The sequence below is a fragment of the Toxorhynchites rutilus genome, chromosome 3 (genome assembly GCF_029784135.1).
Source record: "Toxorhynchites rutilus septentrionalis strain SRP chromosome 3, ASM2978413v1, whole genome shotgun sequence".
NCBI lineage: Eukaryota > Metazoa > Arthropoda > Insecta > Diptera > Culicidae > Toxorhynchites > Toxorhynchites rutilus.
Window position 1 is genome coordinate 188,380,329 of NC_073746.1, and position 27,279 is coordinate 188,407,607.

General features: G+C 39.3%; 1 protein-coding gene across 1 annotated transcript in view; it reads left to right on the forward strand.

Moving 5' to 3' along the window:
* LOC129774929 (DNA mismatch repair protein spellchecker 1) overlaps window positions 1-18,395 on the forward strand; it is a 71,599-nt gene extending 53,204 nt beyond the window's left edge. The window contains exons 5-7 of the mRNA XM_055779023.1: window positions 16,089-16,809; window positions 16,873-17,778; window positions 18,073-18,395. Coding sequence (XP_055634998.1) covers window positions 16,089-16,809; window positions 16,873-17,778; window positions 18,073-18,297 — 1,852 coding nt within the window. The 3' untranslated portion in view covers window positions 18,298-18,395. The remainder of the gene's footprint in view (window positions 1-16,088; window positions 16,810-16,872; window positions 17,779-18,072) is intronic.
* Window positions 18,396-27,279: the final 8,884 nt, after the last annotated feature.

Consider the following 27,279-nt stretch of genomic DNA (forward strand, 5'->3'; position numbering starts at 1 on the left):
GATGATTTCTCCTATGATTCTGTATTATTATTCATTTATGGTCATAAAATAAACAATTATGATCCACTTACTCCTTAACATAGTGGTAATTGAATCATCTGGTATCGAATTTTATTATTATTTATTTATTCCTCATCTGGCTAGTAGTTGCCTTAATGATTTTGACATTTACGGATATGATGAGGAAAAGCCCTTTTGAGTTGTTGGATGTTTTATACAAAAGGGCATAAAAACCTCATATCTTTTCATAATACTTCCTACTACAAGATATTACCAAAAACTAAGCACCTAGTACAGAGAAAAAAAACAAATATTCTCATAAATCATAATAATAAAAATTTGAGTTATAAATAATAAAATTCATACAGTAAAGCTGTTGATGGTGGTGCTGCTTCGGTATTCCATTGTTGGGTGTTATCCATTTAAAAGATTTCGATTGAATGCAGCAGTAAAAGAGTTAAAATCGAACATCTGATAAACTTCGTTGATTCTTGTCGCCATAAATCGAATGGAGTCGTATTGACCATATTCTGAACGACGACCGTCTAGTAACAGGAAGTCTCGCTGTCGAAGGGCTTTTACAGGTGCGTATATATTTAGTTGTGTCAGTATTTCCGCTGAGTCAATATCGCCCAAAACTATTTCTGCGACAAACATAACTTGGCAACATATCTCCTGCGTTCCAACGTGTCAAGCCCGAGAAGCCTACATCGTTCTTCATACGGTGGTAAATTGAATGGGTCCGGCCATGGAAGAGTACAGAGCGCGTGTCTTTTAAATTTCTTTTGTATTGATTCGAATCTGCTTATCCAGGTTAACTGATACGGGCACCACGCGATTGCATTTGATTCTAGAATGGAGCGCATCAGTACACAGTAAAGTGACCAAAGACATTGTGGATAACGAAATTCGTTGGCTACTTTAAATATAAATCTTAGTTGTTGGTTAGCCTTTGCCATTATGCTGTCATAATGGGGGCGAAAAGTGAACTAGAGGCTCGTTAGAAAAGTTGTAATTGTGGATGATTGGCTTCAATTTTCGAGGAAACGATATTGCGTTGCATTTATGGATACTAATCGTCAATAAATTATTTGTGCACCACTCTTCGAATTCATCGATCCATTGTTGTAGAGTATAGCAATCTTGGATGTGATTTATGACTGTGTATATTTTGACATCATCCGCGTAGAAAAGGCGATATCCCGGTGGCAGTAGTTTTGATAACTCGTTGATGAAAATGGAGAATAAAAGTGGTTCTAGATTGATCCCCTGTGGGACACCTCATATGTTGGTAACAAATTCAGATGATTCAGATCCAATTCGCACACATAGTTTTCGATCCATGAAATATATTTTAAACCATCTGATGAGGTCATTCGAAACTCCTAGCTTGTCTAGTTTTATCGACTTTATCGAAAGCTGCTTTGAGATCAGTGTCTGTATTCATCTGTATTTATACAGATTTTTCAGACTTTTTGATACCAAGAATCTGTAGTTACAGATTACAGATTTTTTAGGTTTTCATACAGATTTACAGATTTTTCAGAATAACGATCCAATATTAGTTATGACTTGATCACAATAATATTTTTTCCCATCTAACCAATTTCATTCATATGGCATTTGAATCAGTCTGAATGAGAGTCATTTTGACATTTATATGTAGCGTGAAGTACTGCTTTCTCATGTTCAATCTGAGGCGAAAAGATGCAAAAGTCTGTGTCATCGACTGACTTTACAATAAATAAATAACACTGTTTATCTTTTTCCTACTCAAACACAGTGAATGCAAATTTTTACGTGTATACCATCAACATCGTCAGATTCATATTAACTATGCCAATCAATGATACTAAAGCTAAGATTATGCCTCAAAATATATAAATTTAATACAGATTTCGATACAGATTTTCTGAGCAAAAATTAAGACTAAGATTTTGTGAGAGCAAAAACACAGATTTTAATAAGGCAACCCTGCTTGTGATCCGGCATCTAGATTGCGCAAGCAGAATGATGTAAACTGATCTAGATTTGTCGAGACAGATCGATTGGGGTAAAAGCCGTGTTGATCAGTTGTTATGTTATTTTTACAGCTCGCAAACAATACCTCATTAATGATGATCTCAAATACTTTGGAGCATGCACATAATAAAGTAATACCTCGTTAGTTTTCAATGTTTTGCTTATTTCCTTTTTTATAAACAGGGAACATAACCGGCAATTTCCAATTTCCAAGGAAATTTACCTTCACGAAGGGACATATTGAAGAATAGCGTTAAGTGACGAATCAGTGAGCTCGAGCAATGTTTCAAAACGCAAAACGGAATTCCATCCGGACTAGTTGATGAAAATTTCGTCAAGCTCTACTTTTATCAACAAGAGAATTCAATGCATTCCTAATTTCGATAAGAAAATATGATGCTTTCGTCTGTTGTTTCAAGGATTGAATGGCTTGTATACTGCTAAGACTATCCGAGAAAATAAAATAGTGATCAGCTGGTAAGGACTCAATGGTCTTAATTGCATGATATATTGCAGCCAGTTCGGCAACATACACTGAACAAGGGTCTTCAAGTTTATGAAAGCTAGTGTAATGTTCATTAAAGATACCAAAACCAGTGATCCGTTGATTCTTGAACCATCAGTGAAAAACATTCTTGAAGAATTGATATGGTTATATTTTGAAGCGAAAATATTAGGGATTAACGATGATCGAAGATGATCTGAAATGTCTCGAGTTTCGTCCTTCATAGAAAGATCGAAATCAACGGAAGATCTGCAAAAGTTCGGAAAGCTCGAGAAGCTTCTTACAATTCTCAATTACTAATGGGTTCATGATTTCGCTTCGGATTAAGAAGCGATAGGACAGTTCCCAAAACCGAACCTGCAATGGTAAAACACCTGCCAAGCCTCCAGGGTCATGTTGTGTGTTGATTGCATGCACCCTAAGGCTAAACGCAAGCAACGATACTGTATCCTCTCCAGTTTAATGATGTGGGTTTTAGCAACCGAACGGAAATAAAACGAACCATATTCCATGACTGACAGAATTGTAGTTTTGTACAGCCGTATTAGGTCTTCTGGATGAGCACCCCACCATGTTCCAGTAACTGTCCGGAGAAAATTTGTTCTCTGTTGACATTTTTTATTCACATACGCAATATGTTTTCCCCATGTACATTTAACATCAAACCAAACTCCAAGATATTTGAAGCTTGTGGATTGAACGATGGTTTTGTTGAACAATTGAAGCAGAAGTTCGGGAGGTTGGTGCTTCCTAGAAAATACAACCATTTCTGTTTTCTCAGTTGAGAATTCAATACCTAGATTCACAGTCCATGTAGATAAATTATTTAAGGAATTTGCAGCGGTCTTTGCAAATCAATAGTTCTAGTACCTGATATGGATACAACACTATCATCTGCCAGTTGCCTCAAAGTACATCCATCTGCAAGATGATCATCTATATCATTAATATAGAAATTATACAGAAGAGGACTTAAGCAAGAACCTTGAGGGAGACCTATGTAGCTAGTCCTAGAAACGGCACAATTTCCATGAGAAAAGTGCATGTGCTTTTCGGATAACAGATTAAACAAAAAGTTGTTTAAAATTGGTGAAAATCCATGGTTGTGAAGTTTATCGGATAAAATTCTTATTGATACTGAGTCAAACGCCCCTTTAATGTCTAAGAAAACAGAAGCCATCTGTTTTTTATTACCAAAGGTCGTCTGAATTTCCGAAGCAAGTAACGCAAGACAATCATTTGTCCCTTTGCCCTTGCGGAAACCGAACTGCGTATCTGATAAAAAGTTATTCTCTTCAACCCATTCGTCGAAACGTCGGAGTATCATTTTTTCCAATAACTTACGGATGCAAGATAGCATGGCTATTGGTCTGTATGAGTTATGGTGGGAAGCTGGCTTATTCGGTTTTTGAATGGCTATTACTCTCACTTGCTTCCACTCGATAGGGACAATATTTTGCTCAATAAACTTATTAAATAACCTTAATAAAAGTTTCTTAGCGACGTTTGGAAGGTTCTTCAAAAGATTAAATTTGATTCCATCGGAACCAGGAGCTGAATTATTGCACGAAAGAAGTGCAAGTGAGAATTCAGTCATAGAAAACAATGTCTCGTTATTACTATTGGAAGACGATGTATTACGAGATATGTCTTCTGCAGGGACAAAATCTGGACATACTTTTTTGGCAAAATCAAGAATCCATCGGTCTGAATACTCTTTGTTTTCGTTTGTATGGTTTTTGTTTCGCAAACACCTGGCTGTGTTCCACAGGGTACTCATAGATGTTTCCCTTGACAAACCATTGACATATCGTCGCCAATAACTGCGTTTTTTCGCTCCAATAAGATTTTTGAATTTGGTCTCCAAAAGTTCATACTTATCAAAATTTTCCATTGAGCCATTTCTGCGAAAAATTTTGAAAGCAGAGGATTTATTGAAATAAGCATCCGAGCACTCTTTGTCCCACCAAGGAGCACCAGGGCGTCGGCGAAGTTTTGCACCAGGGAAACGTTTCGTTTGAGCTTGAATGGCAGTGTGGTAAATCAAACTAGCAATGAAATCATATTCTTCTAGAGGTGGAAGTGCAGGAGTCGAATTGATGCTCTCTGATATAATACTAGCAAATTTCTCCCAGTCAATATTATGGGTAAGATCGTATACAACTTCGACCAATTTCTGTGGACACATCTCATTGGCAATAGAAACAAGGATTGGTAAGTGATCGCTACCGTGAGGATCTTGGATTATTTCCCACATACAATCTAACGATAAAGTAGACGAACAGAGTGACAAGTCTAGTGTACTTTCTCTTGAAGGGGGCTTGGGTACTCTTGTAGCTTCACCAGTGTTCAAAATTGATAAATTGATATTATCGCATAGATCGTAGATGATTGAGGAACGGTTATCATCATATAGTGCCCCCCCAGGCCACACCATGTGAATTGAAATCACCCAATATTAACTTGGGTTCAGGTAAAATCTCGATAATTCCATCGAGTTGGTTGCGTGAAATTCCAACTCTGGGAGGAATATATACAGAAGCAATGCATAGGTCTTTTCCCCTTATCGTGGTTTGACAAGCAACTACCTCGATTCCTAGAAGCGATGGCAATGGGATTCTATAGAAGGAATGGCATTTTTTGATCCCCAAAAGAACGCCACCGTGTGAGTCCCTTCGGTCTAAACGGATAATGTTAAAATCATGAAAATTCAAGTCCTCATCAGGGGTAAGCCATGTTTCACAAAGAGCAAATACGCCAGAACTTATATTGTTGACTAAAAATTTTAACGATTCGATTTTGGGTTTAATACTTCTGCAGTTCCATTGAATAACTTTAATTGTATCTATATCGCTTATAGAACAATTAGGCATCGAGAGAGAAAATGGTTGCAAGGAGAGGCCATTTTTCTGTCAAGAATGCAAATAATGCAGGAACCAAACTAATGATAATACTTTTGAGGGGTTCGGGAATGTTTAAAGCATCTAGAATGTGACTCGCAATACTTGGAAGGGAAAATAACCCAGCTTTGGAAGACACAGACGGAGTGTTCACGTCTTTTTGTGTTCTCGGGGAAGTAAAACCAGGAGGTGTTTGCTTTGGAGGTGTTTGTTTTGGAGTTTTATCACTTCCAGAGGATTTCTCAGTTGGTTTAATGTTTTCTTGCTTCTTACGAGGAGTCGGAGGAGTAAGAGGAGCAGAAATTTTTCTTTTTCTTGAGCCTCCCGGTATTGACATGAATGCTTCTTCAATGGAAGTAAAATTTTCACAATCATCGGTTGGCAGAATTGCAGAAGGGTTCTCTTGTGCTCCAGGATTAGGGGTCTCTTTTGCCACAGCCCTTTTGAGCATTTCAGCATAGGTCGTCTTGGATCGTTGTTTGAGAGAGTTCTTAACTTTTGCCTCCCGCGATATAAACGCTGGACACGCAGAAAGATCGTGAACTTCTCCTTTGCAGAAAATGCAGTTATCGGCATCTTCAAAGCATGATTTATCCTCATGCATCCCCCCACATTTTGCACAACGTATCTTGTTGCTGCAGTGGGAGTCTGTATGCTCCAATTGCTTGCATTTCATACAGCTCATCACTTTAGGTACGTAAAGGCGCACCGGAAGCAAAACCTTTTCAATTTCCACAAATTGTGGAAGAGCTTTTTCGGGAAAGGTTACTCGAAACGAACCTGATTCGATATACTCTTTCCCTTTTTCGGAATGAGATACCGAATGCAATTTCTTGCAAGCAAGTATCTTCAGATGATCAATATTGGAATTCTTGAATCGACCTTTTCCTTCGCGTAATATTTCATCACACGTTAGACTAGGGTCTGTGATGACACCATCAATTTCAACGTCTTTTGAAGGAATATAAACAAAATATTCCTCCGTAAAAAGTTTGCATTGCGTTATCTCAGTGGCTTGCTTGCGGTCTTTGACAACCACGCGAAGCTTATTCTGTCTAATTAGTTTTATCGAATCGACCGTGCTGAAATTCTTTTTGAGTTCTCTGGCTATTGTCAAAATTCTCAAAGCTTTCTGACGGGGGCGAAAATAAACATTGTAGGGTCCATTGGAATCTTCAGGATAGGGCTTAATCCGAGGAGCTGTTTTTGATGGTACGGTGGATCGGGGTTCTCCGGCTCCGAGATAGTTGATTCATTATTAGGAATGGGAGGGGCAGGGGGACTGTGGTGTTTAGTAACATCCACTTCCATTGTGAAAGCAAGAAATTAATTTCTTGTTAATGAGGACGATAAAAACAGGAAGGAAAAGAAAAAAGGGTAGCAAAAAGCAGAACTTAGCCTACCTGTTTTCGAAGAGTAACTCCAACAAGCTGGGTAGCTGACTGTAAGCCGGTGACGATGTTAGCCCAGGTAGTCGATGGGTGCCCTGTTTAGATCCTGAGTGCTGGCGAGTATGTGTAAAACACAATTATTTTAAAATAGGTAGCAAAAGAGTAATAGAAAAAAAAATTTGATACTTCCTTTCCACTCTGCAGCGAAAGATCAGGGAAGGAACTGAATCCCAACTGATTGTAGTCCCCGAATAGGAGTGCGTGATCATGCGCTCTGAGATTGGAAAAAATGACTCTGATAGAATCGATGTGGTCATTCATACTGATCAGGTCATTCGTAGAATTTGGTGGTAGATACAATACAATAATGCTTATGTTTGAATCGGACAACTTTAGAGTAACGCACAGATGCTCGAGTGAACCATTAAAAATTACCGAAAAGCTGACAAAAGTATATCTTCTCGTCAAGCAAAGTTTCGGTAAGCATAATTATGTCGTAATGTGATTCACAGATTGCGAGGAAAAAGGAGGAAATCCTCAATTTTTGTCCGCAAACCTCGCACATTATGGTAATAGATTACCAGCTTTCTGGAGTGTGGTGCACGGAGTGGATTACTATCCTACTCGGGAATTGATTAGAGGAACCATTACCAGAGACGGATTCCAACCTCACCTGTAATGGTTTGATACAACCTAGGAGAGGTGCAGTATCCACGGATACTTCGGCAGGACATATATTTGATGTAGCATTACCTGGACCAGCCAGTTCTGTTAGCTGATTTGAGACGTCCAACGATGATGAACTGTTCGATGCTGAGCGAGCTAGTACATCCGGCTGGTGAGAGGAAGAACACGCGTAAAGTCCATCGAAGTAATTGATGTTTGATTGCTAAATTAAGAAATCAGTTCGTTGTCTTGCTTTTTTAGATGCTTTGGATAAATGGGACATTCACTACTCCATAATGAATGAGTGACATCGAGTAGCTCATCTCTGGACGATTGTTGTTTCGAATTGGCAAAAGTTGGCAATTAACACAATTTTCAAAGTTCGTCTCACATTTTTCGATTTTATGATTGCCTAAGCACTTGGAGCAGCGCGCAGGCTTTTTACAAGGTTCAATCTTATGTCCGTACTCTGAGCAGTTAAAGCAGCGCATAACATCAGTCGCTTCTCTTATCCTACACCGCTCCCACACCCATGTTTAGTACATGTTATGGCATCCGATTTATTACTTTAAATGAGCTGAAAAATAACAGAAAATGTTGTACTCCCCAATATATGTATATCATTTATATAATATATATGCTATTGGCTTTTGCCAAATACACGGCCCAGACACAGAAAGATATATTCTCGTTCATGTTCTTCTTTATCCTCTTAGAAAAAACTTTACAACTTTATTTTATGTTGAAATGTAATATTATCACGCTTCTATGTAACAGCACTGGCAGCGATATGGATAGCGTGGTCGTGTGAAACAGCTTTGCATTCCAGCCAGCCTTGGTTCGATCCTCGTTGACATCGTATGAACCTTTTTTTTTGCCCAATCCCAAATGAAATGAGAAAAGAAAACAGAAAGAGATGTCTGCTCGCATACATACAAACCTTTTTTATTTGCGCATTTGCGCAAATGGCATTATTTCTGCCAAAGATGATATGTTTTCAGCCAACGCTAGTTTGGGTGCAGGCAAGATGGCTTTATGTTGCTTTATCAAAACATCGAATCCCTGCGCATTTGTTTCGATTATGGCAGATATTTGATTTAGTTTTCATTTTTCGTTGCGTGTAATGCGAATTACTCCTTGTTCTAACGATTCGGTAACTTGATTTTGTTTCCTCCGAGAAGCTAGCAGATTTTCTTCGTCCATAACTTTCGAAAAATCGACGATTTTGAATCTGAGCTTAAATGATTTCTGAATACTGATTATGTATTTTTCCGATAATTGGCTAGTAGCAGTCGCAACAAGCTTTGCAGTTAAATCCTGACTTTCACACCTGATGGCTATTTCTCCAGATTCCCTGAGATATAATTATTTTACGGAAAATTCGATTGGATCAAGCTTATCGCACACGTCGCGTTTCGTCATCGACTATTTGTTCTACGATAGGTTTAATCAGAACAGTTTGTTCCATTTTCACAATTTTGATAGACTTGCGCTGCGGAGGGGATGGACTGCAATGGTCAAGTGGTTGTGGTGGCGGTTGCGGTATAGAGGTGCTGATTGAGTTGTTGGATTGCTGTACGTTATTTCGACGATTTCCTGAGCTCAACACACTACCTTCCTCGGAGTTAACGTCAGAATGAATTTCGTTCTGAGCTACCGTTGCTGCGTTCTCGACCAGTGCTTTGCGCTTATCGCTGTTCAAAACTGAATCGTCGGATTTTCGCTTTTTCCCTCTTGGATACGATTTACTCGAGCTCAGGATTATGTCAGCTTAAGCAGGGTTTATCATCAACTATGGGCTCAATTACAGAACTTGCAGTGTGCGGAATGAAGCTTCTTTTTTCATTTTTAAAAGCCGAAAGAATACGTGGTAATAGAACTGCATTATTTTTTTCAACTTCAGCTTTTACCAAGCTCGGCAGCGTCCAAATATTTTGGTTCAAATTTTCAAACAGTTCTTCCATCTGTTTTGTCAGCTGACCATAGTGCTTCTGTATACCATTCAACGTGGTTTGTTTTTTCTGCAGGCGAAGCACATATATTTCAGCGCATTGTTCTCTTGTACAGCTTTGACACCAGCGAAAGTCGGATTTGAGCAGCGAGTATGCAGAATTTGTTCACATCCTCCAAAGCAGTGGATTCTGTTGTTTTCATTGAAGATACTGGATAACACTAGTCATTGTTGGGCCCTTTCCCCAAACCCTCAGCCGTAATACGGCTCAATCCGGAGCCAGATGTTATTTGTGGAAACCGGTACTTTCAATCATGAAAAAGGAAACGATATTTGCAAGTTTGCATCTATAATGACGATAACTTTACAAGCACTGTACATGGTTGGATTGCGCGTAGCTAACAGTGCACGCGAATACACTTTTGACGAAAAAACAATTGGAATTTCACACGTATAATAGACATTACGCAAGACACTAAAGAACCCTAATCAACAAAACTACCGTAATCAAACCATTTTCCATGATGGATATGTCTGACCCAGTGTCCAACTGTATTCGAATAGGAACACCGCTAGGCTGTACGTCAATGAATTTTCGTCCTTGGCGAATGTTTTACACAGTCACCGTATTCGTTAACTGCCCTCACTTCTTCTTATTTATCCTCGGTGACTGTTTCCCCGAACTGCTCGCCGGCGACTTCGATGAAAAACATGTGCAGTACCCTTCACGATGATCTCACTTGCCGCAGTCACGGCATTTGTAGTCGCAAAAACGGCAATCCTTGCTGGAGTGCAGCCCTCTGTAGGGCCAATAGGGTGTTCAGGGCAGATCGTGCGAGAAAGTGTTGCTGATTGATCGACGTCTATCAAAAGAGAGTCTGTTGTAGTGAACTGAGTGGAACAACTGGTTTTTGATTGCTTTAAAGTGAAGTGTTTCTAGGTTTGGGCGATCTTGGAACGATTTTTCGATCTTTTCCATTTTGATTTCCGATTTTTTGGATCGATTTATTGTACACAAAAAAAACGTGAAGATGGATCTTTTATAGTTTATTTTTTCAGTGTACATTGATTTTAATCTCACCACCTCACAAATTTTATGAATATAATGCAAACATTTGGATTGCTTTCGAGGATGTCAAATTAATGACAGTGAATCGGATTGGGCGATCTTGGAACGATATTTAGAAGATCGATCTTTTCCTCTCTGATTTCCGATTTTTCAGATCGATTCTTTCCACTCCTAAAAAATCGCGAAAATCGATCTTTTTGATCGTAGAAAAAAGTGGTCGTAAACTTAGGAGAAGCAGCTTTGTAAGTTTGGTACAAGCGGGCACAAGTTATATTTACACCGTCAAAGCGTTCTATTCTAGAATTGGGACTACCACCCAAATTTGAACTAAATGTCAGACGTATATATATATATATATATATATATATATATATATATATATATATATATATATATATATATATATATAACAATACGTACGTATGTATTGGATTCAACGGGATAATTGTCAACGGAGTTCTGGGTTATCAGTTGTTAAATTTGTAATAATAATTATCAATTATTTTTTTAATTATTAATTCCATGACGGTTCAAGCTGATTGACCCGGCAAATACATTTTTGCTGGGATTTCAAGTTTTTTTTGTGACCTTCATTCTAAGAATCATAATGAAATGTCTTTGATATTTGAAAAGAAATGTGAAATGTTTATTCCATGTTTAAAGAAAAGACGACACTTATATAGAACATGCAAATAAACTAAAAAAGGCATTCGATTTTTCAAAAATTGATTCAGCAAAGATCGATTCTTTGGTACCGATTAAATCAGTGAATCGATCCCTGCGTCGTTTAGAAAATCGATCGATGGGTGAAATGGATTGGTGGTAACAGTGCGGTGCATACAGAAGGAAGCGATCCAACGAGATCCACGAGCGATTGCGGAAGGCGACCATTCCAAGCACCGACTGTGTGGTTTAAAACCATTCATCGATCTGCAAGATGGACTTTTACGAGTGAGAGGTAGACCAGTGGAACTAACCATCCGGGAGATAATTCGAGCTTGTGTCTCCTGCTTTAGTATAGACTACACGGGCACGTCATTTGTGCAGCAATACTGCCCAAATGAAGGAATCGAATGATCTTTCATACCGTCCGAAGCTTCCACTTCGGCGGTATTTTGGAGGTTCTTAATCAATGTACACCAGGTGAAGTGACTCCTGGAATTCATTGACAGCTCGATAATGATGGGCAGCTCGTTACGCAGTAGGAAACGGCATTATCCAACGCCTTTATCTTCTCCTTGACCGGGTTGAGGATTATCTCGCACAGGACTTTAAGAACTACGCACAGCAGCATGGTGCCTCGGCCAGGTCCTTTTTCTTTGGGACCTTGATAAGGATGCCCTGCATCCAGTAGGTCGTAAATATTGCGGTTTCCCAGATATTTACGGATAAATGATGCCAGATTTCTGCGGGAAGTGTGGGGTCAGCTTTGAGCATCTCGACTGATATGCGATCGATCTCCGAAGCTTTCTTGAATTTTATACTTTTGATTATTACTTTATTATTACTCGAAGTATTCGAACCAGCGTTTCAACTGACTACTGGATCGGTTATCAATCGACCAGTCGCATCTTTCACAAGCATCTTGATATTCATCCTTGCTCCGTTCAGGCGTCATGGTACATCGTAGAGGAAGCGGAGGTTACCGGTGCAGCGGCTCTCTCCACTTCGTTAGCAAGAGAGCCAGCCCATGCTCGCTTGTTCCATCGACATTGGCGCTTTACTTCCAGGTCGAGGGCACGATATCGACAACGGGCTGTACCTTTTTCCCTCCTCTTTCCCTCCTCGCTCTATCGCTCTATCGCTTCTTCCAGGTGTCCTCCGAGATCCATTCTTTCCTCCAGCTGCGCAGTTCACCTAGGTTATTCTCGCTGGTAGCGATGAAGGCGTTGGTGACGGCGGTCAACTGGTTATCGGCGCTGCCGCCAGCAGGAACATCCTAGACTCGAGTCCCTAATTCATCCCTAAGACCTTTTCACGTTAGAATCTTCTATTCGGTGTGCGTTGAATCGACGACCGAGTTTTTTCTCCTTCCGTTGAACACGCGCTACGCATTGGAGGATTTCTCCGATGAGATGGTCGGAAGCGATGTCGGCACTGCACTTATTCCGCACGTCAAACAGGCTCCGTCGACCACTGATGCAGATGTGGTCGATTTGCTTTTTAGTGTAATCATTACTTAAGACCTACTTGACTTTGTGTGCTGGCAGAAGGTGTCGCCTAGACAGTTGGGTCAACATACACTGCTGCGTCAGAGTCAAAACATTCCATGTTCCAATTCGTGTCCGTTGCTTCATGTTAAAAGTCGTTGCCGCATTCTTCTAACTTGGGTTTCCGTAATGGCATGTTGATTTTGGGTACATTGGGTTATTAGCGCAAGGAGCTTATCCTCCGTGACGGGTTTGTCAGCTAAGCTCTGGGTTCATCTTCATCTGCTGTTGATGTACGTGTATGGTTATTGATGTAATAGCTGCCACTGATGGTTAAATTTTGCTGCTGCTCGGTCACGAGAGCGCCAGCTGCTGCTGTGTTTGCTATAGTTCCTGTTTGCTTTTCTGGATAATCACTTGTTCGTTTGTCGACGACGGAATGAAAACTGACCTCGTGTGCGGTTAAGGTGACTGCTTTTATACCCTCTTGTGCATGTGCGTCACGATAAAATAAAGAAGGGAGAGGCTGACGGGGCGAATCCCTTTCAATGCGTTTCCCGGAATGAATAGTTTGAATTCACAAAAAGTATCTACCAGGGCCCGAAATCTTCGAAGGTGGAAAATGAACTCTACTCTCAGTAGTTTCGCTTCGACTAGGACTACTTCGGCAGTCGCCGTCAACAGAAAATGAATTGACTAAATTGACTAGTGTTGAGAGCGAGGATGACTGATGAATTATTCTAGGCAATACTTATTCTGACCAGAGCTTGGAAACATTAAGCTTGTTAAGTAATATTGAAAAAAGATTTTTATCAGTGTATCGCAGTTACTTTGCTTGTCGATGCGGCTGTCATTTATTCGTCGTCCAACAAATTTACAACTTCTCTATCTTTTGAAATAACAGATTTAGCGCTTTTTTTCTATGTTACGTTAGGGTCACCATGAAAAAACTGTTTTTTTCTAACTTTCATGTTTCAAATTTTACATGCAAACTGTCTTCCAAAGACTTTTAGAGCTTACTAATACAAACATTTTTCGATGCAGAACTTGTCAATATCTCAACTTTACTCAAAGTTATTGATAATTCTTCCCAAAAAACATGCTCTTTTCATTTGTTTGTCATTCTTTCTGGGGCAAACGTAAACAAAGTTTATTGGCGGCATTTGAAAGAACATATTCCACTCTACATGATGTGTGATTTTCAAAACTATGTTATTTTTTGTGTTTGAGTTATTTAAAATTGAAATCATGAGTTTTTGGGTAAAAAATCATCAATAACATTGAGTATGATTAAGATACAGACAAGTTCTGCATCGCAAAATGTTGGTATCGATAAGCTCTAAAAGTCGTACGAAGACAGTTTTGATGTAGAATTTGAAATATAAAAGTTAAAGCAGAAAAAACACGTTTTTTCATGGTTACCCTAATGCAATTTAGAAAAAAAACGTTAAATCGATTATTTTAAAAGATAGAAAAAAGCTTTGTTCTACAAAGTTGTTTAAAATAACTGGTGCTACAACATTGTTGAACTATGTTTATCTCTATCTATAAAGATAAGAAAGTGAGATTTTTCATTTCATCGACAATTTTGGTCACCCTATTTTTGATAACATGAAAATGAGCGCTCTATCATATGTAACAACTTTGTCTAAGACAGTGACCTTCACATGAAGCGCCTGCCGGACGTTCTTATCATAATTAGGAAACTCCTTACAAAGAAAGCCTCTCTGCAGGATATGTTTCGGTTGTATCAAACAATAAATATCTCAAACAAAATTGTTTATTAGCGCCTTCTATCTATCGGGTTTTTTTACCCCTGACCAGTGTTGAAAAAAATCGTCTTCGCTAAGCTCAAATGCATAGATTTTCGGACTAGGTTGCATCGAAATCCTATATACTCCAAACGAAAATCAAAATGACAGATCCAGACAACCAGTGAATATGAGCAAATGAACATTTGTTCTTCCATATGTTCTGAAGGTTATTTTTTCACCCAGTGTCATTTTCATATTGATAATTCGAGACGTCAGAATTGAATCTCATTTTAGCTAAATGAATATCAGCTGTTGTTTACTTTTAGCCTGAGGCTGCTGTGTGCGGATGGTTTTCATTTAGTTCGAACTTTTATTGTATTGCTGCTTGCAATACAATAAATACAGCGTTTAGGCATCGTACGCGGTTTTTTGCTTGTCTCTATCCAAATGTTTTACGAGCCCTTGCTGCTTTGCAGCTGCCGGATGCCGTGTTTGGAACATTCACTGCCAGAACGAATATCATTTCGAATGTGATGAATATCAATTTGTTGCTTTTGATATTTGAAGTATAAATAACAGCGAAGTTATGAACCCCACTCAATGCCGCATTCATTCATTATAGCAAATTTGTTCATGCATTAGCGATATGAACAAAATGAACTCGTTTGTTATTGTCATCAATATAATGAGGGAAGTGTGTTTCAAGCTGAAAAAAAGTCATTTACACTGAAAAAAAATCATATTCGTTGCTCGTGAATATTGTGTTGATAGATAGTACACAATCTTATTTTGACGTCCATATAAAGTGAAACGAATGCTTGATTTCTGATGCAAAAAAGTAGTTACGCCATTAGTGGACGGCTTATTGTCTATCCAACGTGAAGTAAAACCGACGAAATAAGACAGTTATTAGGTAAAGGCCCTCGGTCCTCGCGTCAGTATTAGCAAATATTTTGCAGTTTGCGCACAGCATAGAGAGAGAGAGAGAATGAGAGAGAGAGAGAGAGAGAAAGAGAGAGAGAGAGAGAAGGAGAGAGAGAGAGAGAGAGAAAGAGAGAGAGAGAGAAAGAGAGAGAGAGAGAAAGAGAGAGAGAGAGAAAGAGAGAGAGAGAGAAAGAGAGAGAGAGAGAGAGAGAGAGAGAGAAAAAGAGAGAGAGAGAGAGAGAGCGACTGACTGTTTAGTCGTTTTGGCAGAGAAACTGTGTAAAGAAGCCAAAAATAATTTCCAAATGAATACGGAGGGGAATTTCCCCATAGTCAGCTGACTATCCTCAGTTGAATATGACTATGTCAAGCCCTGGTATCTACCAATGCGCCTAGAAGTATATCCTTAGGTGGGCCAACTTGCTAGAACCACCATAGCCATCTCGGAAGTCTACGCTTGTGCCCAAGCTCGCTCGTGTTCAGCCTGTCTCTTTCACGCTTCAAGGAAATAATTCCCCTTCTGCTTTCTTCCGTACTGTTTTCATATACCACTCCCCTAACCAACATAGTGACGAAACGGTCTCAGGATATACTTTTAGGCGCCTTGGTATCTACATAATGAATTAGAAATTTACGCCCGTCTCCTACGTGAACAAGTTTTTTTTTAGTTTTCTTGTCAACAAACCCGTAAAATTTAAGTGACACCAAAAAAATTATTTCTGTTCATTTACTAAATAACATTTTTTATATTTCCAGATTCGTTCATTTGGATGCGGCTGCGGTTTCCGCATTGAACTTGTTCCCTGAACCTGGCAGCAACATGTCATCCAAGTGGCAAAGTGTTTTGGGTGTACTCGACCGATGTCGAACTCCTCAGGGACATCGTTTGATGGCGCAATGGCTGAAACAGCCTCTACGCAGCATGGATATGATAAAGGATCGTCATGATATTGTCGAGTGTTTGGTTGATAGCACAGCTACGCGAACCGAACTACACGACCTTCACATGAAGCGCCTGCCGGACGTTCTTATCATAATTAGGAAACTCCTCAGGAAGAAAGCCTCTCTGCAGGATATGTTTCGGTTGTATCAAATCATTCTTAGGATTCCCAAGATTCTACACATTCTGAGCACACTAGAAAATACTGCCATTCGAAGCATCATCTACAGCCCAATGAAGGATACGTTGGGAGATTTGAAATTGTTCAAATCTATGGTTGAACAAGTTTTAGATTTGGAAGCCGTCGAAAGGGGTGAATATCTTGTGAAACATACGTTCGATGACCGACTAAAGGAGCACAAAGAGCAAATGGATGAAGTTGTGAGCAAGATGAAAAGGCAACTTTCAAAAGTTGCTAATGACCTTGATCTGGAGGAAGGCAGTTCCATCAAACTAGATTACGTTGGTCATCATGGTTACCATTTCAGAATATCACTCAAAGATGAAACAAAAATCCGTAAAGATTCCAAATACCAGGCAGGTTCATTTTTATTACATCTGATTATCTAAATAATGTGTATATCAACATTTGCATTTCAGATTTTGGATGCTGTTAAAGGCGGGGTTAGGTTCACAAACGAAAAACTAGCAGATCTTAATGGTGATTTTGGCGACTCAAAAAGGTCTTACGAAGAACAACAGAAATCGATTGTGGAGGAAGCTGTGAGAATTGCAATCGGTTACATCGAACCATGGACGATTTTGAACAATCAAATTGCCCAGCTGGATTGTTTTTTGAGTTTTGCTATAGCCGCTGTGAACGCACCAGAGCCATATGTGCGACCAAAAATGTTTAATGAAGGAGAAGGGCGGCTGAAATTGACCCAATTGCGTCATCCTTGTATAGAATTACAGGAAGATGTTAACTTCATACCGAATGATGCGGTTCTTCTCAAAGATCAGACGATTATGTACATTATTACGGGTCCCAATATGGGTGGTAAAAGTACTTTCATTCGCTCAGTAGGAGTGGCGGTGTTGATGGCTCATGTTGGCTCATTCGTTCCATGTTCGCAAGCCGAAATAACAATTGTGGATTGTATTCTTGGTCGGGTAGGTGCGAACGACAATCTCAGCAAGGGACTGAGTACCTTCATGGTTGAAATGGTGGAAACAGCAGGCATCATACGAACTGCTACGGAAAAATCACTGGTTATAATAGACGAACTTGGGCGCGGTACTTCGACATATGAGGGGTGTGGAATAGCCTGGGCTATAGCGGAACATCTGGCGAAAGAAATAAAATGTTTCACACTTTTTGCAACGCATTTCCATGAGATCAGCGAAATGGCAGAATCGATTAGCACCGTGGAGAGTTGTTATATGGATGCCACTGTGGATGATGATAATTTTACCTTGTTGTATCAAATCAAAAAGGGCGTTATGGAAAAAAGCTTTGGGATTCAAGTGGCCAAACTAGCGAATTTCCCTGCTGAAGTTGTGAAGGTAAGAACTATAAAACAATAGCACCATAGAAAAAGGAATCCTTACCGCTCTCCGCACATTCCAATGGCGACATAGGAGAAAGATCTTTGAAGAATAGAATTTTTGCTTTTTAAAAATATTTTTGCTTATCAAATAGCACCGCTGTTACCGAGACTAATTTTAACAGTTGCAGAACAGCATCGGTTCTTATATCTACAACATATCTTTGAACTTTGAACAAACCAGGATTTAAATTTTTATGGAGAGGTGATGTAATAAAAAGTATATTTTCATAATATTTGAACTTTTTTTCAGTTGGCACAAAAACTTTACGAAGAATGTGAGGATCACTATGCTCAACTACAAACCGCAAATGATCAAGATGGAATGGAAACGCTGAAAACATCATTGGTAAGAATTGCTTCCGTGGATCCTGATAATGACGATTCAATTCGTGAAATGCTTCGCGATGTGCAAATCACTGTTAAGAATTCAAAGAGCACATATTTTCGTAAAACATTTATTAGTCTCCAAACTTGAAATAGTGGTGTGCTAACAGAAACATTCAACGAAGCACTGAACATTCCAAGAAAATAAATAAATCGCTGTTGCCTAACCGCAGCAAATGTTGTACTATATTTTCTTGGTACATTAATTTCCCATAGCTGGAATATGATGACCCCTCCCAATTGTAAGCTTTTCGATTTTACTACGTGTACATCAACAGTCGTTTGATTGATTATTTAAATAATTTCTGATAGCAAGTAGGTAGTTGATTGATCTGGTAGATAAAGTCCTTATTTCGATATTTTTAAGAGGTTCGGAAAGCTCTTTCAGACTTATCTGGGACGAGTAAGCCCAGACGTGGTGTGGAGCTCATTACCCAATAAAACCAAATCCTTTACTGGTAACCGCAATCCCCTCGGGACCACATCCACGCGACTACTTCGAGGTGTGGCGGTGTTCATGCACTTCACCTGCCTTAAACGCTAACTAGGGTTGCTTATACCCTTTTTTCTCAACTTTTCTTATCTACGTCTTGTTTTTCTGGATACCGCTTACATCCTTCGTACAAGTATCCGTCGAGACGTGTACCGAATAGGAGTTGCCATCCAACGGTTATATCATAGATATAAACCACCCATAGTTTTTTCACCACAGAATGCATCTTCAGAATGAGCAAGAAGCAAACATAGTGCAGAGCAGAATCAAAGCAGAAGAGAAATATTGAATAGGTTCGGTTTCCATTCGTTGTGCGTATTGTTGATTTTATGTGTTATCAAATAGATTACGGTAGTGAGGGACAAATATATAATCGCCTGGAGCCGCACTGTGTGTAGTACGAGAAAAATGTCGCGATGCGATACTGAGTGCGTTACGTGTTTTGTCCTGATTGTGTGTATTGTTCTCGTGAGAACATGAATGAATCAACCAGCTTGAACTACGTCTACAACGCAAACCCGTCGACCCTTCTCAGAGCCTTTAAAACTTTCGACTAAAGAATTATTTTAGAAATTTCGATCCATTCTGAAATCTATTTTATATTCATACTGGCTGAAGGGAGCTTCTGTGATTTCTGAAGTTTGTTTGGATTTATTGGTGTAATGATGTTGTTTTGAATTATAGAAACTTTAAGCTTTCTCAGTTCATTCACATCTAGCCCTGAATAAGACCAAACTAAACAACCCGGCCTTGAGAAATATCAATTGGAAAGTCTTGTCGCCGTCAGGTCGCTGGCTGGATGACTGATAAATCGTGAATAACTGACTTGTGATTTTTCCCAACCAATCATCAATTTTGGTGATTTCAATTATTGTTTCCAGATTAAAAGTGACGGAAGGTTGTTCAGCGTTGAGAGTTGTGTTCTTCGGTGGAAAACTGAAGGCGATTTTTTCTATGCTATTGTTTTCGCTTCTGCCGCTACTATATAATAGATTCGGTTTGGATTTTATGTTGCTGTTCTGCGTCTTCTGAGATGTTTCTTTCTGCGTTGGAGATGTAATTTTGCTGAGAGATACTGAAAAACTACTTAGATATTCAAGAAGTTCAGTTTCAGTTTCAGTGCTCTAGACAGCGAGCAATCAACAGTACATGTTAATGCATAGAATTAATTTGACAATCTACTCAAATTGCATCGCATGAAAGCATTCATTTGTCGTTCCTTGCCATTGCTATCGAATATTTGTATCAAAGAGTTTAATCATTGAATTTATTTAATGTTTGTGCTCGTCGATAATAATTTCGCAGTTCTATGTTAACAGCGCGAACATCACCCATCTTATATTTTTTGCTCATAATTTGACATTTGACAGCTCACAATTTGACACCTGTCCGCGTTCAGCGTTATCAACTTCATCATCTCCATAAGAAGTGGCTTGTTAGGTCGTCGGGTTGTGCTGCGGGAAGAACTACTTCACACACATACTTCACAAAAATTTTGAACTTTTCGGGACGCTTTTCTGCGGGTGTCGTTGACAACCACGTCCAGGCATAACTCCATGAAGCAATTGGATTTGCTTCGCTTCATCACCCGTTTAAAAGTGGACCCAGACACTCTAAACTCCACTCTCCGCACTTCTCTGGTGTCGTTTCTTGCCCATTAGAAGTGTCTTCTGTCCCCTTCGGCTCCCTTTTTCTTGGCATCGTTTGGCATTAAAAACACACGCTTTTGCTAGCGTTTTTGTCAGTTCATCTGGATTTTTTTATTCGATTTGTTTATTTTATTAGGCTCATTTACGCACAGAGGCGAATTTATTCGTGTACATTTTTATCTTGCGATGATGCTGTTATATATTACACAGTAGCCATTTAGGCGTAAGAGTATCCCTATCTTATCAATACACATTTTTATCTTACGATAATTTTGTTGTACATTACTGTTACATCATGTTATGTGAGATGGCCGTGATATAATCACATCGAGAGAAAATCAAAAACGTGATCGTAAACGGTCAAACTCCTTACTTAATGACGCGATATAGATATAATAAAAGAACACATATGAATAACACGATAACTACTGACTCGGCTTCCGGTTTAGCTTCTGATGTCTGTTATGTGGCAGCTCGTAGCTGTCACCGATGAGCCCAGCAAGAAAGTGATGGGGCTGCTCGCAATGCTCCCAGCACTTCTGTTCCATTGCCGCAACATCTCCTCTTCTAGATTTAGTTTTTTTTAAGGTCACTGGCGGTCTTCGCTGTCAGGAAAAACGACGTGGTATGGTGTGCTAGCAGCAGACGAGGACGACAGGTCGGCGTTCATGCTCGAACCAGCAATGGTGATAACGATGGAGTCCGGACCATGTCTTGTGTTCGCGATTGGAGCTGTTACTTCGCTGGTTGAATCACTGATATATCTTATCTTATCTTCTTTGTTTTTAAGAGGCTTTAAAATTTGCAGTTCATTCGCCTCTAAGGTCACTGATATATTTCAAGCATCGGGGAGCACATCGAAGGCAAGTTTCTTCTGTTTTGACAATTTGATTGCTTCAGAACCTTCATTGGAACCGGATGTTGCTCGGCTTTTCAGCTGATTTAGACGTGAACGAACTGAGCGACGATTTTCGGTGAGAACGTTGAACATGACTCGTCCTACTTTTTCGATTACCTTTCCTGGAACCAAATTCCACACATTCTTGGTATAAATCATGACGTAGACAGGGTCACTTGTATTGAAGGATCTCATGTTGGACTTCTTCTGGTCGACAGGTTGCGTTACAGAAGATGAACGTTCAGCAAGTCTTTGGCTGAACATGATGCAGCCCAGCACCGTAGAAAGCGATTTACGGCGATTGTAAAAACAAAGATGTTCTCGATCGGTTCTACTGGCTAGTGAATTCGCTCAACCATCCTGGATGTACCGATAAATTTTCTTGAACACCGGATCCGATTCAATAGTTTGGTGTACTGCTTTAAAATTCAAAGGACACACGTTAAAAGTATATACAACTGACCTCATATCACTGTCCAGCGTAACGGAAGCGATTACGAAACCTTCACCGGGTCTCGCATGTTGACTAATGAACCAGGAAAGGGTGTCTGCATTACCGAACTTTCCTGTTGCCACGTATTGAATGGTGAAATCGTGGGATAGTAGCATTAGAGCCCAGCGCTGCAAACGATTAGCTGCGTAGACCGAGATGCCCATTTACCACCGAAAATGCGCAGTAATGGCTGATGATCAGTTTGAAGCAGGAACTTGCGACCAAAAACCATGCGGTGAAATTTTGATGCCGCATATATGATTGTCTATCATCCCCGATCGGTCTAGCTGTAGTTGCGCTTGGCGGGTGCCAAGACTCTTGAAGCGCGTTGAACTACACTCGACAAAAAATAGAGGAACAGAGTGCAGGTCGGAAATTTTAAGTGATTTTTGACATTCTGTAACTTCGTGAAAATCAACGCATATCGATGGAATGTACATCATTTTGAAGCTACAAGGTATCAGGTATTAGCATATTCTACGTGTATATTTTTACCTTAGTGTGTGTAGGTGTAGTGGGTAACACTATCGGAAATAAATAAAAAAAATGGATTTTTCTTTGTTTTTTCAAGGGTTTTCTGGACTAACACAATTTTTAAATTTTGACATCTGCGACAATAGTAAATGAAGTCCGAATGAGCTATCATTTTGCGTAGGGTATTTTATCGTGCAAATCGAAATTCCGTATGAAAAATCGATATGACGATTTTCATTGTTACCCTAAACCATATGTTTTGCCTCGTATTCCGAAAAAAAAACAAAACGGAGTCTCAGATTGCCGATTTCTTACAAAAAAATTTCTTCGAGATGACAGTAGATTTTGATGTTTCATGCATTTTGAAGACATTTGGCATCAACTTTTTTTTTGAAAACCCCGATTTCCTTGAGTGATTTTTCGGTTTACAAAAAACTTGAACTTTTACGGCTATGTGACACTAGTGAATTAAGTCCGATTGAGCTGATATTTAGCATAGGGTAGTTTTTCGTGTGAATCAACATTTTTAATGAAATCCCGTGCTCCCGTGGCCGAGTGGTTAGCGTCCCACATTACCATGCCGGGGGTTCTGGTTCGATTCCCGGTCTTGTCGGGGGATTTTTTGTCAACGAAATTTCTCCCGACTTGCACAGTGGTCACGCATTTTCTAGAGTTTGCCACTCCAAAATACATTCAAGGCGTATTATCCGGCATATAAAATCTTAACCAGGTACTACAATAAAAATGACGCAAGTAATACCTATGACAAGGCAAAAGTTCAATTGGGAACGTTAGCGCCACCCAAGAAGAATCAAGTTCCGTTTGAAAATTCGAGATGGTCATTTTCATTGGCATTCTTTGTACAGTTTTTGGTTCCACAGTCAGATTTCTCAATCGTCTCTTCATCCTCTTCTAAGGGGCTGTCTATATACCATGTGGACAGAAAATGCACGGATTCAGACTCCCCTCTACCCTTACGTGGACAGGCGTGTAAATTTTCATACCCCTCCTCCTGTTTTCCACGTGGACATTTTTGCCTATTTTATAGGGTTGGGGAAAAAGAAATGTCGTATTTCTGATCGAAATTTGACGCTTTATTTAACATACTTAAAATTATCCAATTTAAGTCAAATATGCGCCGTTTTGTTCGCAAACTTGTTGTCATTTAGAAAGCAACTTCATTATAACAAACCCCCTCCCCCCCCCCCCTTATAACACACCACCCCCCCCCCCCCCTCCTTATTTGCCAAAAACTCAGACAACCAGTTTTCGCAAGCCTCTTTCAAGGCCAACTTAGTATCACCAAGAGCGTTTTGCATGGACCGGAAGAGATGATAATCACTTGGAGCCAGGTCCGGACTATACGGTGGATGCAATAGGACAGGACATCCCATCCGAGCTCCCGTAGCTTCTGGCGGGTCATCAAAGATGTGTGAGGCCGAGCGTTGTCCTGGTGAAAAACAACACCATTCCTATTGATCATTTCTGGTCGCTTCTGGTCAACCGCCTACTTCAAACGGTCAAGCTGCTCACAGTAGAGAACCGAGTTGAGGGTCTGGCCATAGTTGAGCAGCTCATAGTGGATGATTTCCTTCCAATCCCACCAAACAAACAGCAAAACCTTCCTGGTCGTCAATCCGGGCTTGGCGATGGTTTGGGCCGGCTCACGGCGCTTCGACCACGACTTTTTTCGCTCGAGGTTGTCGTACGCGATCCACTTTTCATCACCAGTCACCATCTTCTTCAAAAATGGGTCGAGTTCGTTCCGTTTCAGCAGTACATCGCAGGCGTTGATTCGGTCTAAAAGATTTTTTGCGTCAACTCGTGTGGCATCCATACATCCAGTTTTTTTTTTGGAATCCAATCTTCTGTAAATGGTTCCAAACGGTTTTATGGTCTATACCCAGTTCCTGGGCAATCGAGCGAGTGCTCACATGCCGGTCTACTTGGATGATTTCAACGATTTTATCGGTTTCCACGACGATTGACCTACCATTACGGGGTGTATCTACGACAGCCACTACACCAGAACTAAATCGATCAAACAAACGCTGTGCTGTGCGAATCGTTACAGTATCGGATCCATAAACTAAACAAATTTTTTCTAAACAAAAAAATTGCCTATAAATATCTTAATTCTTTAGTGTACAATTTTTTTTTCAAAATTGATAAAATTATATATGTGTATATCCGTATATGTTCAATTTTTATATTGTATGCTAATTGTTGGTGATTTTACAAAACAGTAATCTAACATCAAAAGTGATGTTGCTGCCTGGTAATCAAAGCTAAATAATGTAGAGCGCTACACCTCTTACAAATGAACTCGACTTTTCGAAAAAAAAAGATCTGAAAGTGTAGGTTAATGTCTTCTTTTTTTTGTACAAAATATCGTAAAGAATATAGTCTCAGTTGTTGTTTTTAATTTCCGGTTGTGATTAAAAAAATAAATTCCTTCAACTCTGTAATTCCGCGATTCTAAATGGAAACAAAAATGATCATATCTTCTTAAAGCTCCAAAAAAAAAATCTTATCGATCATCATTATTGAGCTTTCACAGCTTCATTAAAAAATTTCTTGGTGCAATATGTTTATTTTCATCATCTTTGCTGAATATATTTTTCCCTTTCATTCATTATTTAATTTTTAATCTCTCATATTCTTCAATATTTAGTTTCGTTTTATATTTTATTTTTTATTGTTGGATGTGAATTCCGCTCCCATGACTCTTCTTCGCTTTATAGCGCAAGTTTGTTTTGCTTTTATTCGATAATCCCACATTTTTGTTACTCATGAACTTTTAAGTAAGTATTGGAACATAGATGTCCTTACAGGAAAGAATTCCTGGTTTTCCAGCCCTTCGGTACATTCAAAAGCTATCATTGCGATTGATGGACACATTCTTGTTAAAATTTGGCTGTAGACATATATGCCTCAATCTTTCACTTTTTTCTTAAAATCCCACTTCTAAGTGTGTTTGAAGAATTTAAAATCACACCTGTTTAAACTTTCGATAAGAACATTTCCCCATATTTCCCTGTTCATACAATCAATGTATGGGAGATATGATTGTGTTTTTCCAAACAGAACAATCAGTTCTTACAGAATTGGAGAGAAAATAATTTTATTTTCAAACGTAAATAATTCAATCAAGTTTGACTTTTGTATTTTTTTTTGTTGAAAAACCTACACTAATAATCTAAACTATTTTTTCTCTCGCTCGTAAATCTGCTGATTGCATCGTTTCAAATGCATCAGCGATTTAATTTTTTTAAATACTATACTTTTACAAATATCTTTTTGTATAACATTATTTAACTAGCTTAACTAGGTTTACCTTATATTTAATAATGTCTTCCTTCATCCAAAATATAGCCGGCAGCTCGTCCACTCCTAACATCACGGCATTATGACAGCGCACCAAATCCCGCCGGCCTGCGGTCGCCGCCACCGACCGTGGTCTCTCGTTCACGTTCATTTTTAATACAACTTTCATTAAACTGCTTCTTTTCTCAACTACTGCACTTGAGCTGTTCACGCATTCTACTGTGTAAGCGCATCCTCTAAATGACACATTTGTTTGATCTTATTCGAGCGCCTCATCCACGCATTCGGTCACACGCGTCTGCGGTGCTCAAGACCTGCTGTTTCACAACACTCGTGATGATTTCCACTTTATACACTTACTTAAAATTACCTTTTCCATTTCAAATATGTTTTCTCTATATTAATTGTGTTCGGTATTGGTGATTATCTCATATTAGATTGGTGAGTTTTTTTTCTTTATTTCATCCATACATATCACAAGAGGCATCTCGTCTAGGATCACAGAGGGTGGTTTCCATCATATCTCGTTCCACCTCGGTATCTTTTATCTGATACGCACCATCCAACGACTGTTTACCATCCTTCTGCTATCATCACTCGGTAAACACTGGTGGAGTTAACAAACAATACCCAACAACCAAACAAAACGGCCCTTTTCAGGGCCACCAAACCATTATCAAAGAGTTTAACGATGTAATTTTTCAAACATATCCAAAATCAACAGAAAGTCTAACGGAATCTTACGTCAACTATGCGGTCGTGTCTCGGACACAACCATCCTGTGACTTTTTTCACTTAAATTCTTTTTATTCCTTAATTTGGTTTACATTATAATATAATACTACATTTCAAGTGATCAACCTAGGGTTCTACATCTTTATGTTGCAATGTCAAGTTCTGTAATAATTTTCATCATACACATTATCCGATTGTTTCATATTCCTATTGTAAAATCATGCCTAAACTTTTCTAGTTTTTTTGTTAAATGTGGCTTCAAATCACGGATGGCTGATTTATACCAAACAGGTTGAAAACGGGCAGAAACGACAGCTCTGTTCGGGAATGCACACAAATCGGCAGAACAAATGTATGGGAAAATAAGAACACTTCCAGTTTCCATTAAATTAAACTGTGTAGGTATTAGTGGATTGTACTGTATAGTATATCAAACGAATCTTGGAGAATTTCCGATTCCATTGGTGTGCAGAGTAACAGAATTTGTTCTCTGTGAAAATAGTTATTAACATTAACTTTATTTCACAAAAACGTGACCTGTTTTCTAATTTGGCACCCTTCCTGAAAGACGTAGTTCTATGGAAGAATAAAGCAGCGCCAAATCACTTCCTCTCGCTGAACCTCTGAAATCCTCCAACCCTGGCAATCTGACAGTTCTTGGACCAAGCGGTACCAACTCAGTGACAACCGCAAATGGTTTAGGAACTACGATCAATCTTCGTGAGAAAGGCGAGCTTCTTCAAAACCAACATCATCCTGGATCCGGATATCGGATGAAGTAAAAAAACCAAAGAAATATCCCAAACAACAAAAGGATGGGATTCCGGTTCCCCTGAACGAACCAAGCGAGTGGACAATCCAACCTAATGCAGAACACAAAGGTTCTGCAAATTAACCTCCATCATGCTGAAGTAGCTTCGACAATGCTACCCTAGTAGGTTCATCGAAGACGCTGTGGATCTAGCTCTAATTCCGTCTTACATGCTCACAAAGGAAGAATATTA